Source organism: Lepisma saccharinum, chromosome 27, assembly GCF_977018435.1.
Source record: "Lepisma saccharinum chromosome 27, izLepSacc3.1, whole genome shotgun sequence".
Lineage (NCBI taxonomy): Eukaryota > Metazoa > Arthropoda > Insecta > Zygentoma > Lepismatidae > Lepisma > Lepisma saccharinum.
The window spans coordinates 33556723-33576334 of record NC_139255.1 but is presented as its reverse complement, the minus strand read 5'-3'; the positions used below and the strand labels follow the sequence as shown (position 1 = coordinate 33576334).

Sequence of the window (19612 nt, the reverse complement as noted above, 5' to 3'; positions counted from 1 at the left end):
AATTGCTAATATTGTGTTTGTCTCCTGATTTAAAAACTGGGGTCACAAGAGCTTTTTTCCATCGGGGAGTGAGTTCATTTGCAGAAGCAGAGATAAAGTGTAAGGGAAGAAGATCTGAACCTGTGAACCTCCTCATGTTACAAATTGAAAGGCAAAATACCGAAGAATCTTTCGTAATGCAGAATATGTAAGTACGAATGTTAAAAATGACGAATGACATGAGTGAGAGGCGTTGGGACCATACCGAAGTTTTACCCATTGGTTTTAACCTAGCTAATTCATATATTTACACTTACATTCTAAGAAAATCGAAACTTGTACATAAAAAGAGCTATTGAACTATTAACACCAAAAACTTGATTTCTATTTCCAAGTTCAAACTGAAAGTCCATCTAACCGACCTAAAAGTTTCTTGTGAATACTTCAATACATGTAAAATATGACCTATGCCATGAAAACTTAAGTGAAAAATAGCTTGTGAGTTTTCAAAATGAAGCCCTTCTTTAATCCAAAAGGCTGCATTCTTTTTTGCAGAGAAATCTTTGGTGATTGGACCATTAATGGACATGAATGACCTTTCAGTTGTCTTTGTTACAGAGGTTAGAAATGGTATTCCATTTTCTTTGAGGGGGAAAAAACATATCTGACAGGAATACAAACACTTTTGTGGGTGTGTGTTGGGGGTGGGGCAGCAGCCCCCTCCCGCATTAATTCGCACACTGGTAATCGCCCTGTCTAGTTAGCTGCATTTTTGGTACTACTTCCGTATAGTGGAAACACCTGGAAATCATTTCTTTTGCACTTTTTACATTGCTAACGTACAATTCTACATTGGGGAACATTACTTTAGGTGTAATAATGAATTTCTAAGAAAAATAATGTTTATTTTTTTAAATTTGCGAGTACTCACTGTTTTTCTTTTTTCCGGTTCTGTAACACAATGTGGCGATAGCATACTGGTTCATTGCACGTTGTGGCAGTGTTTTGTCAATTTGGAGTGTGTATGCAGTGTTTCCAACCTTCTTCACCGAAAAATACCTAATTTCGTGACCGGATTTGAGATTATGCTAATACCTCGTTAGCCTCACAAACAATTGGCGTTAGCCCCACAAACCATTGCCGGTAAGGTTAGATTCGGTTAGGTTAGGCAAGCATAGTTTGAATTTTCGAAAAATAAAAAATCTTCCAACAAAAAGGCGTGTTTGGAAACATTGACAGGGGGTTACGTCATGAAACGCACAGACCATCCTTGACGTATAGATATAGAAGCAAATGGAAGCAACAGGAATTGCGTGTCGGAGAGATATTTTTATGGAAAAAAAAGATTTCACGCTAAAAAATATTACACGGCGAAAGAAAACACATTGAGGAACTTCATCGATGATACAGAAAATGATTTCCGTAAGTAGTTTCTTCTGTAGAAATTAAGAAATCTGTTTCCACTATATGGAAGTGTTACCACATTTTTTGACACTAAGTGTAGTGAAAATGTAACCCAGTGTCAGGATGGTGGAAGGAAATGACATTCAACCAACTAGACGGAACGAGGTGTTCAAGTTCAAAAGATTCAACAAATGCCTGTCTGCTGCTTTAAATGTTCATTTGATTCGTTAGCATGCACCACATGACTATACACCACTCCAGAATGTAGTGTAAACTGTGTAGACACCAAATACACTACATGACACCAAATTAACAAAGTATATAATTCGGTGTTGCACCATGTAACCAACCAGACACGTGAGTGGAGAGAAGTGCAGCGAAGTAGATGGGGCTTATGTGATGTATAGTCCCTTAGTCAAGTGAGGTATGTTCACTATAGTATTGTGCACTTTGTCCTTTCTTGTACATGTATATTGCTTTATTTAATCTATTCATAGATTCCCATTGGAAGCACATTTCGTTTGTATTCTACTTAGTTTCAATGCCATGTTATTTAATATGTAAAAAATCAGTTATCAATATCTTATTATTAATTTTTAAAAAAATTACAGGGAGGAGACATTAGAACTGCGCCTGAGGCTATCTATTGAAAATGATGCCACTGATGCCAAGTATGGATTTGAGAGAGTTAGAGACCACATCGAGAGGACAGGGTTTTTAATTAATATGCACACTGTGAGTATTTTTATTTACAAACATATATGCTAAAGTAACTGTCTTTTGTTGAGAATTAGGGCTGAGCGGATACCACTTTGGCTCAGTCGGTAACGTGTCTGACTACCCAAAATCGAGAACTTTTCTAACGGATGCCCACCCTGCGTCGAATGACATGGGTAACTGGGGGAAACCCTGGGGGGTAAAGGCAGTCAGGGGCATGATGCTGATCACATCACCCCCACTCACGACCAGATCAAGAAAGTGTGATGCGTTACCCTCACACCTCCTATACGCCTTCATGGCATGGTGCTAAGCACGGGGGAGCACTTTACCTTCTTCTTTACCGATACCCTCACTGATCTCGACTGATGCCGACACTTGTATAATTCCAGTTTAAAATAACGAAGGCTAGTTACCGAGTCATACTAACTCAGCACATAACATTGCATTAAATATCTCCCAAGTTATTCTCATGTAGCATATGACATTTGGTATTTTATTTTTACGTGAACTTCTCTCTAGACCCAGAGCATTCAAAGAACAAAGTTTTTGAAATGTTACAAGGCTCTAAAGTGTTGTAATTACACAAAAAATCGGTGGATTGTGTCTCTTCAATTTTCCCGATGGCACAGTGGTACCGTCATCGCCTTGTAATCAAGGAGTCCCGGGTTCGATGCTCGCTGGAGGCACATATTTGTTCGGATCCCACTTTAAACTGTAGGTCCAGTCCCAATTAGCCTACCTGTGCATAGAGTGGACAACAATTCACTTCAATTTCATGTAAACACTATTAATTCTTGTCGTTTGGGTTGATACAAGAGGGAGAAAAGTGACAGTTATTAAAATAATGCTAATTTGACCAGCTCTCTTTATGCCCTCTTCTCTTTCATTCTCTGTCATTTGCAATAAAAACAAGTCACCACAATATCGGTCGATGCCATCACATGAAGGAAACGAATTGAATCCACAACTCTCCTTCCATGTTTAAACATAGATATATCAAAACAAATTCCACATTCACGACCTTCAACCATCTGATGAACTCCACCATCATCTGACCCGGAAACAGCCTGGCATGAAAGTAATGCAGCTCTTAAAAATGTCCACCTATCTTACCTGACGAGTGTGCAAGCAGGAATTGAAAATTACTGATTTATTTTATTTCCCCAAGCCTTTACGTTGCCTTTGGTTGCTGTTTTCCCTTTACCCATGCCTTTGATCTTGACAATCATCTGGTTCCTAGGAGACTTGGGATTTATCCAGCAATTCTTGGAAAATCGGTATGCAGAACTTCTGCTGACCTTCCAACCTGTCACAAGTAAGGGTGAACTAACCTTTGAAAAAGAACAAATGTCGATTTTGGCCATGCTTCTAGCAACTCAAGAGCAAAGGTATTCGAGCGTATTGATGGAAAAATTTCAACCGATACTTACTGATATCAGTACATCGTTATCAGCTCAACCTTATTGAGTATGTATTAGAAATTCTTGGTTGTGAACATTTTCCCCGAAAATTGCAAGTTTGACAAAATTTTATATTTTGGAGGATAATAATAATATCTATTTCCATAGACCTGTCATACAAATAGACATGGAGAGCACCATGGTTGTACAATAGGAAGTTTGAATATTTGTAGTTAATGTTATTCGTGATTACACCAATACATATGTTAAAATATAAATGTCAAGGAAATTAACCTGTAATTTTAATACTTATGCAAATATAAGGGAATTGCATAAATTAATTTAACAATACCTGCAAAAGTCAGATATAATTGTTAATGTGATTGCTGTACTTGACGTAAACATGATTTTTTCCTCCATACTTGTAAACCCTAATTTGATACAGCAGATATTCATATGTTCTTGATTGATTGACTTTGTTTAAAGTCCACTTTGTGCACAGAAAGTCACTATGTGCCTCCACCGGGTATCAAACCCAGGAGCCCTTGATTACAACATACTGTTGATGGTTCCAAATGTTTGGAAGCTTTTATAAGAGAATGAGGAAGTCTTGCAGAATAGTGGAAATGGTTGCGAAATTAATTTGAATCTTCAAGAATGTAATTAGTGCAGTCTTGAGTTTCACAACATATTATTTATTGGCAAAGAATGTAAAAGTATCTTGTGTAAGCATCTGTAATTCTCATCAAGCAGCCATTCTTTATTTACTGTCGTCTTTAACACAGACTACTGTTGTATTTATGTGCTGCTGCATGTTAATGCAAGACTTAATACAAAAGCATTTAGAGGTGTTATGTACCCCATATAACCTAAATAGGAAATGATTTCTTATCACGTAACAGATCCAAAGCAGAAAACCTCATGCCAGCAGAAATCTGTAACGAAGACGAAAGTAAACAAATGATTGGTTGCAAACAAAGAATCATATAGGAGTGCATGGAGGGATTTTTTTCTCTCCAGAATTTGTGCAGTGAGTAACCACAAGACAAGGAAATATATGTGCATTGGATTAAGTAATCAGAACTTTGGCCAAAGTACTTGAAAACCTGACATTTCTTGCTGCTGAGGTCAATTTACAATCAATTTGTATTATACAACTTTTTTGTATTTTGTGTTACCTAAATTGTAATTAGAACAACTTACAAATTATATTCTTATTACAGACTGAGATCCTTGACGAAGACAAGAGGCTTATCAGTGCAGTGGATTACTACTTTATCCAAGAGGATGGTGGGAGGTTTAAAGTATCCTTCCCTTTCAAGCCCTATTTCTATGTGTTGCCAAAAAAGGAATGTCTGCAGGAAGTGTCAACATATTTGGGGAAGAGATTCGGAGGATCTTTGGCCAAAGTTGAACCTGTTTCAAAGGAAGATTTGGATCTGGTAATCTTTAAAATTTATAAGATTTGGATCTGGTAATCATTTAGTTAAGTTGTAATGATCTGATTATTTCTATATATTCTATAAATTCTGTATAATTGAATTTACAAGTCTGAATACATACTCACTTACGTAAGTAGACGAATTTCGATACTCTAAAAGTTGGCTAATCTCATCTGACTTTCCAGAGCTATGTTGCCACATTAGCAATTTTTGGACTTAGAAATATTTTTCAAACATTAGTATCAGTATTGGTCAGAATGAGTAAGAGGATTGGCATCATCGTGGGCATCAGTTGAAAGTAGTATCGCTCAGCTCTCATATAAAGATACGGTGCATGAAAAACAAATTTGATAATGATTATCATTTGAGATTGTGTATATGAATTAGTACTCAATTTTAAGTAGGATTTATATTCATTACTTTCAGCCAAATCACCTGATAGGGTTGAAGCAGAGGTATTTGAAGCTTTCTTTCCCCACTGTCAATGATCTTATGAAAGTGAAGAGGGAGATAATGCCTGCCGTGAGGAAGAATAAAGAAAAAGAAGAAAAGAGCAACACTTTTTACACCGAAATGCTTACTGCTGGACTTGCCAAGACAGGAGGAGGAAGTTCAAAGAAGACAACGGATCAGATGGAAAATATAATTGATATGAGGTAAGTAGAATTGTTTTTAGTTCTGAATGATTTTATGTGGCTTGCAACAACAGATATTGTAGCACTGTAATTATCAGATAGGCCATTTTGTCCTGTTTCCACTGCCTCAGTGGTGAGGCACATTGAGTATTTTACTCAATATTGCCACTGAAGGTTCTGTATTTGAGTCCTCGCCTCGCTGTATGTCTGTGTTGGAGGTGTGTGTGTGTACCAGAAATTGAGAAAAAAATGTCCAACTTCGGAATATGATGTCTCAATTTTCCAGCATCCCGAATAGTTGAGAATTTTGAATTATTAAGTCTTAAAAGTGCTAAATTCTCAAAAATTTTTGCACTATGAATGTTGAGAATTACTCAAAAAGCACAATTTTTATTCTAGAAATGTTGGAAATATTATGAAGATTTCCTAGGAACGAAACTAAGCTGAAAATTTACTGATGCTGATGTACTCACAGATAATTTTTGGAACCAATACCGATGCCGATATTTAACCGATTCCGATACATAATATTATTAAACAGAAATAGAATTTTATTTTCAGCATGACAAAAATAAATTTGATATGTACATTTGTATTGCATATCATATGTATATACATATATATTCTCAAGAGATGCGAATGTACATTTGCATCTACAAAAGGTGGTTATGTGAAACTTTAAGAACATGGATTCTCAAGAGATTTTACATTAGTACACAAGCAGTTCTTTGAAATGCAAAATGAATTCCTGTTCTTAATATTGGAAATTTACTGCTGCCAGATTCAACTTCAGAGTTTTGGAAGCACTTCAGGAAGTAACCTACTTCTTCTCTTATCGCAAATCTGTTCAGCAACACTGAACACTCAATCACTGAATACTGATGCAGCAAGTATGCTCAAGTATTTTCTCAGCACTTGCTTCAGGTTTGAATACTCATTTTTGATTTTCCAATACAACAGCAGATTCTGGTTGAGCAATGTACTGTTTTTTTTTCGATTTTGAGTTAGGTTGATCCTCTGAATGAGTTTGCAATAATTTTATTACAAAAACTGTACAATGATGATGAATCATAACCTAATTTTTAATAAATCTTACAAAACTAAAATATAAAACTTATTAGAAGTTAAAACTCTAGTATAATCTGTACTGGTTTAAATATCGGATTTTTGCTGATGCCAATATGTCAATTTCGGCCGATTTTCATACATCTGTAATCGGCTTCGGCACATCCCTAAGATTTCCATCCTGACCAAAAGATTTCAACCCTGCACACCCCTACTACATTTGTCAGTTTGATCCAATGATTTTTCATTCTTATTGTTACAATTGAGCTAGAGAAGTAAAACAAAAATTGTTGTTGAACTCCGTGGCAGAGTGGTCTGCATCATGTACTGTGAAACTGGATGTCTGAGGTTCAAACCCTGGTCAAGGCATAATTTTGTCCATTTCATCATTCATCCTCATCGTTGCAATTAATCCAATGAAAAGTGATGGAATATAACAGAAATAAAAATCGAAACCACAAAAAAATTTAGTAAATTTAGTTATAAGAAGGCCTTTTCCTTGTTATAAGTTTGTCTTATGAAACCGCTTCCCTATCATTTACTTCTTTGTATTGATGTGTGGTTACTACAAGAAATTGTGTTGTCATTCACTCATCCCTTTATTAATTATTTTCTTTATAATTGAAAGATAAATACTGTGATACTCTCCCTCAAAAATCTGCGGTGCGTACGTATTATGCACGGAATAATTTGGACAGCGAACGTTAAAGCCATGCATGTTTTCACTATGTCACTGCATATAACATGTATATATCAACAAGCACAAATACAAATTACCAGGTTGGATTTCTTCAGTAACAATAATAATAATAAAAAAACACTATGAAAGTGAAATGGCTATATGTGTATCAACTGCATTTGTTAGGCAAGGAATAATATAGAAAATAACTTCCTGAGAGCTGCAAATCCTTAACATAATTTTGAATCTCGCTTTCTTCTACTAAACAATAAAATAGTTGGTCGCAGAAGTGAAAACTTTGGGATGTTAAAACAGTGAAGAAAGCAGGGGGGGGGGGGGGGAGGTGGCGTGGGCTGGTGACTCATTACATACACAAAATGATATTGTCCTTGGTTCACAGAGCAACAGGTGACTCATTGAATAGGTATAATGTCCCTCACACTTGATCGGCATAGCAACAGCTTTAGGAGCTACAACTAAGGAAGCCATTTCTTGAACTTGAATTGTACTGCACATTATCAGGGTTCCTACGCATCCTGGAAAACCTGGAATTTTAAAATATTCCTTCCAGGCCTGGAAATGTTATGAAATTTCACATATTTACAAGCTTTACCTGGAATTTTGGAGATTGTCCTGGAAATTCCTGTGCCCCATTTTATTTGTATGGATTATGATAAGTTTTCATTTAAAACAGGCCAGTGTCATGGCAGTGGTTTATTTACTTACGTCACGTTGCTGTGTACTGTAGTCATAGTTTTGTGATAAGTTTTATTTTTGTGATTGAAGTATAATGCCCCGCACTTTTGTATTATTTTTTATCTCCCAGAGGTAGGAAATATGATGGTAATAATAATGATTAAAAAAAGGGTTTGCTATCCTAAATATTCCAAGTTTTCTAAGGATATTATTCTTGTTTATTTGTAATACAAGATGGTAATTTTTTATAAACTTATATATACTTGTGTTTATTTTTTCTACCTTTGTATTGTTTCGGTTTTATTGTAAAAATTAAATAACCTTCATTATACTAAGAAATGAAAGGTGTGGAAAGGAGCAGGTGTAGGGGAGTTCGGAGCCTGCATTAAAAAAATTAGAACTATTTTTTTTTTAATAAAAGAAAATATGTAATGATGTGTATTTTGACATACTTACTTTCTACACTTGTCCTGGAGCAATTGTAGAAAATCCTTGAAAAGTCCTGGAAATGTCATGGAAAAATTTGCATAATTTTGTGTAGGAACCCTGATTATATACAAGATATTATTGTTGCTTTTCCCCATCAAAAACCAGGGTGCGCATTATACATATACAAATACGGTAAAACTTGTTTTCTTCTAAAACTCAGTACTACAACTTGCAGTAACTATAGGTCAGTCAAACAATACATACATGCAAAAGAGCCAGGTATTGATATTTTGTATTGGTGCAATCCTAATAAATACCAAGCCACTTGTATCATGTATATTTTTCAGAGAGTATGATGTTCCCTACCATGTACGAGTGTCTATAGATATGAAGGTTTTTGTCGGATCCTGGTATTCAGTGAAGAGTCATGGCATGGAGTCGCCAGACATAACAAAGCGAGAGGATTTAATTGAGCGGCCAGACCCCATTGTTTTGGCATTTGACATAGAAACTACAAAGCTGCCCCTCAAGTTCCCTGATGTAAATACCGATCAAATTATGATGATATCGTACATGATAGACGGTCAGGTAATATATTTCTTTCTCTCACTTTGGTTTATTTTTCTCATTAGCAAAGTACTGGAGATGAGGATTTTGGTTATACTCGGAGGTAATACAGGGTGTCCAAGAATTATCTTTACAATTTCAAGTTTTAATAACTCCAGTTCTAAGTCACATGCTGTTTGTTGTACATGATGCATAAAGTTTTTTTCCCCTCAGGTGTGCACATCATTGTGAGGACCGTTGGTTGCACCGAGCACATCCAGCAGAAATTCAATTTCCACCCATGTACGTGGTAACATGTCATCTGTGAACTTGAGCTAGTGACGTCCACAATGTTCGTAGGGTACACAGAATCCTTCACATAACCACACAGGAAGAAGTCATATGTACATAGTCCGAAAGATGCTCTGTACCTGTGTGTCTGATTTGGTCTCTATGAGCCAAGGCACACATTCTTCTGTGGTGTCCACATAGTTAATCACTAATGAGTCACCTTCAACAGAAACAAAAATACTTTGAGTTTCTGCATCATATACAACAAACAACATGCAAATATGTAACTCGGAGAATTGGAGTTATTAAAACTTCAAGTTGTAAAGATAATTCTTGGACACCCTGTATAGTGAACCATTCCAACATCTTTTTCATTCCAATTTAAATGCAGAAAAACAGTGGAACCTCGATTTTACACTTTTCAGAAGACCAAGCTGATAAATTTCAGGAAAATGTATAATCAGATAAAATTTTGAAGTATAGATTGAATGTATAATGCAGGAAAATTGTAACATTGGGATTCCACTGCACAGTGTTTTTTTTCAGTATGTAGGTGTGAGAAATAGTAAACGTTTTTCACCTTGGTCTGCAATTTGCCAGATTTTTTTTTAAAAAAAATTAAAGTCAGTATTTTTGTGTGCATAACTTTGTGAGTTATTCTTGTTGTTTCATTTGGAGGGTGGGGGGGGGGGTGTTCTTCCAATCTTACCTTTTTTATAACCTGAACATGCTCTTGCTTATCTGATGGTTAAGTTTTTTACACATGCAATACTTACACAATCAGCGCATCTATTTCGGATGAAAAAAATCATGACTGGAGAACTAAATGTCACAGAGATGATTTTTTACAAAAAAAAATATGTAACAGGGCTTTTTGCAGATGTGAAATTTATACATTTTGGCTCTCAATAATGAAAGTTAGTTATTTTTTAAAAAAAATGGTACTCGGCATGCCCCTGTGGCCACTCCAATAGACCAAAGTGAATGGAAGATGCTGTATGTAGCAGTGATACATTCCTACAATCATGCAGATTCATTGAAAAAAGGATGATATTTATTTGGTGAATAAATAACAAGAATGGATATGAATTGCAGTGTTGCCAGCTTACGGAAACAATTTTGCTTGTAGCGTTGGCCCTATGGATGCTGGATGGACGAAATGTGGAGAGAAGCATGACAAAAAACTATTCTTTGAGGACATGCAATGCCCGTCCCTCACTTTTGTAAAGAAAAAACTGAAATTATGCAACTTTTTCAAGTCCTAATTTTCCAGACATTTTGGGTCTTTGCCAAGGTTGGCTGGTTTAAACCAAGTGTGTTTTAAAAATAAACCATCTTTGGTTTATTTAATGAAAGGTATTCCCAATAACAGATAGCAAGCTCACCTTTTGAAGAGTTACTTTTTCAGAATGAAGTCACATCACAGGTTACACCCTACGAATGGTGGAAAAGTCAAAAGAATGACAATGATAAATTTAATGACAAAGTTTTTCCCATTATTGAACAGTTGTGTACATTACAGGATTCTTCAGCGAGTGTTGAAATAATCTTTTCATCACTTGGACTTGTGCATTCCAAATTGCGCAATCTATTATGCACACAGAAAGCATCTAAACTTGTGTTTCTGTTTAAAGTATTTAATAGTGATGTGAAAATGTAAACTAATAGTAAACAGACAGGAAAAACAAAAATATTTTCAAGAAGACAAATGGTTTGTTAAAACACTAAAATAACACACAAACATCACGATATAAAACACTTTGGAGTTCTTCCAAGCTTTCGATTCCTTCACGGAGTCATCTTCAGGGCTGGTCGAGGAAAGACTGAGTAGATGCGGTTTTCGTTACACTGGCTTGGAAGAACTCCGAAGTATTTTTTATCATGCTGTTTGTGTGTTATTTTAGTGTTTTAACAAATATGTTGCCGGCACGTGACGTAAGAAGTTTTCTACAGTCATAAGAGAAATGGTGTTTATTATAGTTTAATTTTTATGTTCAAATCAATAATGAACCTGTAGGTACAGAATGTTAGTGCATTTTGAACTCAACTTATGTGTTTTAGTTAACTAGTTTGAGTATTGTACAGTAATATATGTCACTAACTTTCTTGTTCTTTCTTGTAATATTTAAGAGACATATCTATATGAAATCTCTACATTGTAGTTCTCAAAATAGTATATTTTGTCAGTAAATTAGAATTTTGAGCAAGATACATATTCTGTAATCAAGAAAAACTTAGTATTTACCTCACAACTAGTCTAAATTAACTGTAAATAAATATTTTAAATTATACTTGGTTAAACAAAAAAAAAACTGGTTTTATGTTGTTTTTCTTTTTAAGAAAAAGAAACCGGTTTTTTCCAACCCTGGTCTTTGCCCTTATTTGTTGCAAGTTGTTAAAGTATTCTTTTGTTCTTACATGTAAAATTGCCATATATATATGAAAGAAAATGGTGGTTGAGGAGTCTTAGTTCATTTCATAAGATATATGCCATAGTATTCAGACAAAGAACTTCTTCAAACTCCGCTTGTTATTAGTAGTAACAATATATATATTGTTTTGTAATTCAAGTATGTGATACCTTCATATGTATACTGATGAACAAAAAAGACAATACTGAAATATCAGGTATAGTTTTCAAGAAATGGCACATTAATTGCTTCCGCGTGGTGCTGGGATATATCCCATCAATCTGCTAAGGGTTAAGCAAAAAATGCATTCAACCAGGACTCAAAACCTGGACCTCTGGCATACTGTGCTAGTGCTCTACCAGTATGATACTGAGTGAGCCCTGATTTTTGTCTTGTTTTGAGCTTCTGCTGTGTTTACTACTGTGAATTCAGTTGAGCAATTGCACCGTATACCAGAACATTTATAAATGTTCCGAGGCAAGTTTTTCACAATTTTGTTTTTATTTTTATCGAAGAAGAAAAGGAAAGAAAGCTGCATGAAAAATAAAACAGAATTCTCTCAATTCGTTTACATTATTAGTGTCCTTTGCAGAACAATCTATCTGACAGACGTAAGATAATTGCAAGATAAGATAACTTGAAGTTGATTTCGTAAATTTTAATTTGAAATTCTTTTACAAGTGACAATTTTTCGTAGATTAGTATATCCCATAACACTTTGACTTCTGTTTGTAGATGTATTTACAGTCTGAAATGTGTGACATTTGTTTTTCATCTATTAAATTTCAGGGCTACCTGATCACTAACAGGGAAATAATATCCCAGGATGTAGAGGACTTTGAGTACACTCCCAAACCTGAGTTTGAAGGACCATTCACAATATTCAATGAACCAGATGAGATGAATCTTATTCAGCGTTTCTTCGATCATATCTTGGATATCAAGCCTCATATCTTTGTGACATACAACGGAGACTTTTTCGATTGGCCCTTCATAGAATCCAGGGCTGCTGTCCACGGATTGGATATGGGGAGGGAGATTGGCTTCGCAAAGGGGAGGGATGGCGTCTACACTTCTAGACCTTCAATGCATATGGATTGCTTGTGGTCAGTATGGTAGAATAGTAGATAATAATATTAGCACAATATTTTATGGAAATAGATATCTTTCTTTAATATAGTTCAATACCACTGTCATGGTGACTTTCGTGCAAAAATAGTGCCAAGTGTGTTTTGTTTTGTGTGTCCCCTTATACAGTGCATTCGTTCTGGCTCTGGGCCGAGATAGCACATGATATGGTGCAGATGCTGGGATTTTCATCCTATAACGTGTCACTTATTTATGCACATACCTTCAGCATGTAGAGAATTATATTTATATTGCATAACGAGTACTAACGTGTGTTATAAGAGTTGTTCAAAGTTGTTTATGCGCTATTTCGGCCGGGCATGAGCCAAAACAAATGCACTGTATATTTTTTCATATTTGTAATGTCTTGCTGAATGTGTGAATTATTTCTCCCTTGTGAAATCGAGGTAATCACAACATACTAATTTCAAACCTGCTGACAACATAAGTTGCTAAATATAAAAAGGACGTTAAAAACTGTACTTACGTATGTGAGTATGTTGTTCCTATTTTCCTTTCTTTAGAACTAAGTTTCGGAGACTAACTATCCCCTTCTTCAGGTTCATATGAAAAAACTAGGTACTTAACATAGTACCACGTCGAAATGTAATAAAAGGATTGTGGATAAGGGTTGGTGTGGATACATTTAAGATGATATATCCCCACCCCAGACGTATATAAAAGGCTCGTCGTTCCTTTTATTACATTTCGACGTGGTACTATGTTAAGTACCAAGTTTTTTCATACGAACCTGAAGAAGGGGATAGTTAGTCTCCGAAATGTAGTTCTAAAGAAAGGAAAATAGGAACAATATACTCGCATATGTCAGTACAGTTTTTAACGTTAATTTTTAACGTCCTTTTTATATTCTGGAATTGTGAGTAATATGCACCAAACCTACAAAATGCAAGTTGCTGGTAAAACTATTTTTGCATGGAAGCAATAGTGATGTACAAATTATAAATTGTTGCCAAGATGTAGGAAAAGTAAAGTGGTAAGAATGTTGTATAAACAATTTTTTTAGAGGGAAGTGAGTCTGATAATGGCATTTTAGTAAGTTGTATCAATGCATGTAGAACACCTTTTGTTTCATAAGGTATTTAAGATGTTTGCATGTTCTTCAATTAATAAAATCATGAAAAATGCTAACTTCGACTGTTTTTTTTTAAAAAAAAACTTTTAAATTAATTGCTTAGTGTGTTAAAAGCCTGAAAGGTCAAAATCCATCTATAGAAAACAATTTCCACTCTTCTCTATCTGCAAGCAGAATAACGAGATAAATAAGGATTATTTATCGAGTAACACATCTTATATGCTATGAATGTGAATATCTCTTGTGTTAAAGCACTACCACCTATAAAGTTATCCCTTTACATTGCATTGTGTCATGATGGTGCAGGGTGTAGTAGAGGCATTGCTCCACATATTCTTGATCTCAGTCATATTTGAAGTGCTGTGATCAGCACCGTGCCTACCCTTACCCCTCAGCATTGTCTGCAATGACTAGAGACATGCAAATTTCGTTTTTGACAAAAACACGAAATATGAAATAACATGCTGTAATGTTTATTTTTCATGTTTCTGAAAGGTGTGAGGTGCATTTTCCTATCCTGTTTTGTCACGAAATAATGCGAAATAAACTGCAAAATGCAAAATATACTCTTAAACATGAAATTTACTTCTTATATACCAACGCGACACTTTCTGAAGTCTGAAGTATCCTGTGTGTTATGCAATTTACAGAAAATTTATTAATTCTGCTGTAAATATTTGAGAAGCAAAAATGACCCCTTTTACAGGAATAAACTTAATACTCTGGTAACTACATAAATGTGCCATTAGAAGGGATAAGTTTATTTTGTGTAATAAGTGCAGTTTTTAAATCAAATTTAGGATTATATTCACAATTTTAAAACCAAAAAATCTCATCTTATATAGCACTTTTGATGTGATTATTCACCACTATAACACCGAAATTTTATTTTATTTACTGCTTTTGAACCCAAAATCGACTCTGTTTTCGTATTGAAATTTTGCTTTTTTATTTACCAAAAATATGTGCCTCTAACAATGATCCATTGACTTGAGTTTTGGTAAGCTCCAGCATGGTTATAGAGCGATTAATACCTGAGCTCCCCCACTTTGGGAACTAAACCCAAGTTTCCTACGTGGCAGTCAGATCCCCTAATGGCAGGACCACCAACAAATTAACATTCTCAACACCTGTTTTTCAAATTTTAAAACCTAGTTAGCGTGAACGCATGATTGACCATTGTGAAATTTGGGAGGTACCAATACGTACTGAGGGTGTAAGTGATGACTCTTCCACGTAGTTCTCCCAAATGCCAACCTCACTTCAACTTAGTACACCCTGCACTGCATTTTGCAGACTAACAAGGGTTTGGCATCTGGACCTACGACCAGTATAGTTTTCTGTAGCGCTGTGTGTGTTTTGTCCTTATGTGTGCTGAGTGCACCTTTACAGCCTCAGCTTTTAACCCAGGTAAGAATATTTTAGTAATCTGACATTATACAGCATGTTTCAAAAGTCGCGCAACCCAAACTTTGAAAATTTATATCATGAAAACAGTAAGAGATATTTACACTGGGTTTGCTGCATTATAAAACCTCATCCATTGAGATATTTTTTCAATGCTTAACATTATCAATTTATTCCATACAGAAAATTAAATAAATTAATAACTGGACTCTTGAGAGCCCCTGGCTACCTTGAATTTTCTTCGCTCATGCTTTGCCACTGCAGTGCCTTGTTGATTCAGCATGGCGTATTCATTGGAGCAGCGCACGTTCATTGTTGAAGAGTATTTTACTATTCATTGTTACACTCATGTGCAAGAAGTTTTCCTGGAAAAATACCCTGCTTCTGCTCTACCTCACAAAGCAACTGTTTTGTTTAACCACTAGTGCGTCGATTTTGGGAAAGCGGAAGTGTATGTGACAAAATACGAAGTCGCCCTTCGGTTTCAACCCCTGCGGCAGTGGGGAATGTGTGTACATGTCTGGAACAATCTGCAACCAAAAGCCCCCCCTTTCCCAGTTTTGGGACCCAATCGCTGCCACTGGCTAACAACCAAAACAGGAGAACGTGGTCCACTGAAAATCCTCATGTGAAAAAACTTGGAGTTTGTTATACTGTGACACATGAGTATTGCGTTTACTATTGTTGTCAGACTGTTTCTGTTTTCAGACTTAACAACATTTGATCGATGGATTGATTTGCTTAATTTTTCTTCGCTTTTTGTGCCACTTTTGGCTAATTTTGCAAAGATGGGGATGATTGATGATATGATGAAATTGGTGAATTGACACTCACAAACATCCATGCCCAGGCCAGGATTCGAACCCGGGACCCCTGGCATTGTAGCGCAATGTGCTAACCACTCCACCACCAGGGCAGCCCCTCTTGACAACAATCAACAATATTAAACACCAAAAAATGTATTCATGACCACAATCATCTGATGTTGCACTCATAGTTCGCCGCACCTATTCATTTTATATAAGAGCCTCTGAATGTGAGAACCCGCTCTCAAAACATCAGACGAATATGCAGCCACATACATTGTTACTCTCCCGGTCATTCTCTTTTTCATAACCCTTAAAACTGCAGACACCACTGCACTGGGATACCAATTTAACCACTTCATTTACTGGTATCTCAGGATACCACTGACAGAACGTTACATAAATATTGAGTAGAATCTGTTTCTCGTCCCTTTGGTGCTTTGAAAACAAGCTCTGAGAACACTTCCTTGCTGTTCACATGATTATTTGTAGAAAATAACCAATGTTATAAAATATCATTATGTACACAAATCTTTAAGCTCATTGAAAGTTACAATGCATATTCCTACAAAATGTTCACACTTATCTTGCCTTGTCATGTCACCAAGTTATTTTACTATATTTGGAAGAACAAAAATCGTTATTAGGATGCTTGTCAAAGTTTCCAACCGCAATAAATTTACGAACTTTTTGTCTTGTTTTGATCATCTAACTAAACTAACTCTCTAGCCTTCTTAAACCCGAAGGTTCATGGCTGCAGCAACACAGGCCTTCCATCTGTTCCTTGTTTTGATCATCATCATCAATATATTTATTACACTTACAGCAATGCATATGGCTGTTTATGCCCATTATATATTTTATTTACATAAGATACAATTTACATAAATTCTACAAACAAATTTCAAATACACTCCTATCTATATCATCCTTAGAAATATACATTACCATGTTATACCATTTTGTCTAAAAAAATGCAAGTAAAATATATTCAATTCACATGCAAGAAAGAAGCCAAATTTATGGGAAATGATTACTGGTGCAAAGAGTTAACCATAAAGGTGAAGCAATAAGTAAAAAAATAAAGAGCATTGGGTTTAAAGTGAGACGTCATTTGCGGCAGCGTATCCCATACTACAAATTGGCCATTGTTTTACCTTACGTAATGAATCCTGTAACAATGCTGGATTTTCGTGTGGATTATTTTACTTCTATGAGTTTGCAATGCTTTCTGCATGCAGGTGGTTTTGTTTACAGAAGGTCTCAGGGTTTGTGATTTGAACTTCAGTCGTGTACTTTTAATACGGGTCTGTTTTCTGTTTCAGTTGGGTCAAACGAGACTCGTATTTGCCTGTAGGCTCACAAAACCTTAAGGCAGTAGCAAAAGCAAAACTTCGATACGACCCAGTGGAGCTAGATCCAGAAGACATGTGCAAGCTTGCTTCAGAACAACCACAGGTCCTGTCCAATTATTCAGTTTCCGATGCTGTGGCCACATACTATCTCTACATGAAGTACGTCCATCCTTTCATTTTTGCCCTGTGTACAATTATTCCCATGGAACCAGATGAGGTAAGTGACACACACTGTTGATTTTCACTATCTAGTTGGGAAATGCTATACTTTGGTTCCTTTCTGTATTTAGTGGATCATTGCTTTGGATGACTATATAATATTTTCTATGAGGGATGGGACAGATTCATTAACACTGTATCAGTATCGTCTGATAATGACCTTCTGGTGTATCATCTGTCCAATGACCGATAATTTTATCACTCTGATATATCTATAAATATCTTACAATTGAGTGCAATAATCTGCCGCAGTAGCTCAGTTGTTAGGGCATCTGATTACTATACAAGAGAACCAGGTTTGATCTCTGGCAGGGGAGAACATGGATTTTTTCCACCTGTTCAAGCAGCTCCGGTGCCCACCCAGTGTCGAATAAAGTGGGTACCTGAAGGAAACTGGGGGTAAAGGTGGCCAGGGGCATGGTGCTGATCACATCACCCACCATCTTCGGCCGAGATCAAGACAGTGGGACCTAACTCCACACTGCACAGGGGAGCACTGTTCCATTTTGTTATAATTTGTATGGATATAAACATATAATATCCATTCCTTTCTTTTTTAAGGTAATTGTTCGAAGTATGTAGCTTCTTTTGAATTGCAAAAAACGTGGTTCATCTGTTAATGGAGGTCAATAAACCGTTTGGAATTTTATATCAGAGTGGTAGAATATCAGTATCGGTAAATTTTATATTTGTCCTTTATTGGTATTGTACAAAATGTCATGTCTGTCCATCCCTAGTTCTATTGATGAGGGCATTGGAAAATTTGCATAACATCGTGGACCATTTTCAAGCAGGAACCTGTAGTTCTTGATGTTTAGGTTTTTGTAATGTGTGACAAACATGCAATATTCATATTTTATTGGGGTGTAAGGGGTGATCTTCCATTTAGTACACCCAACTGTCAACCTCACTTCCACGTAGTACACCCTAGACTGCATTTTGCAGACAAACGAGGCTCTGGCGACTGGCCCTATGGCCAGTATAATTCTGTGTGTTGTCCTGTTTTTTGTCCTTATGTGTGCCGAGTGCCCCTTTACAGTCTCTGCTTTTAACGGAAGTCAGAATATTTTAAGATTTTAGTTATGCAACGTTAGAGTTGTTATTTGTAACTGTAAGGGGCTGGTCCTAAGTAGCCTAAGTGCTGACGCACCCAAAATTTTAAAATCAAATTCAAACTCATATTTTATTCTAATTCAAGTGTATGTTATGCCTTCGTATGTGTAAAAATGTACGAAGGACAAGAAAGTTTATATACCATATGTGGTTTTGGAGATGTGCTAATTCCTGTGCTGGTACGTAGTTGGATCAGACATCTGAACGAGCTTCCAGGTAGTAGTATTCCCTATGTGGACCAGCTGTCCAGATTAAAACTTTGGGTATATTTCACTTCCAGGTTCACCCAAATTTTTTCCATCAGCAATCGGACTGTTTAGATTCTCAAGATTTCATGCCTGCATTTATTATATGAAATGCAACCATATTAATTCAGACTATGGCAGAAACTAGTCAAGTAATAAACTTTTTCCAATTTCCAGGTTCTGCGAAAAGGTTCTGGAACATTGTGTGAATCTCTTCTTATGGTGGAGGCTTTCCATGCTAATATAATTTTCCCAAATAAGCAGCAGTCAGAACTGAATAAATTGACTGATGATGGCCATGTTTTAGATCAGGAGACTTACGTCGGAGGCCATGTTGAAGCTTTAGAATCGGGTGTCTTCCGAGCTGATTTACCATGTCGTTTTAGAATGGTAAGTACATATCTTATCTTTGTTATATATTAGGGATGGGACCGATTAATTGGTACTCTATCGGTATCGGCCAATATAGGCATATCGGCTTATCTGTAAAATTACAGATTATTTTACAGATTCGATATATCGATAAATATCTGATAATATAGTGCAAAA

The 19612-nt window shown here is 36.0% G+C and overlaps 1 protein-coding gene across 1 annotated transcript in view; it reads left to right on the top strand.

The window, feature by feature from the left end:
* PolE1 (DNA polymerase epsilon catalytic subunit 1) overlaps positions 1-19612 on the top strand; it is a 114633-nt gene that overhangs the window by 3322 nt on the left and 91699 nt on the right. Inside the window, exons 2-8 of the mRNA XM_083113241.1 lie at positions 1995-2118; positions 4727-4945; positions 5372-5601; positions 8797-9037; positions 12487-12803; positions 17457-17703; positions 19241-19453. Coding sequence (XP_082969367.1) covers positions 1995-2118; positions 4727-4945; positions 5372-5601; positions 8797-9037; positions 12487-12803; positions 17457-17703; positions 19241-19453 — 1591 coding nt within the window. The remainder of the gene's footprint in view (positions 1-1994; positions 2119-4726; positions 4946-5371; positions 5602-8796; positions 9038-12486; positions 12804-17456; positions 17704-19240; positions 19454-19612) is intronic.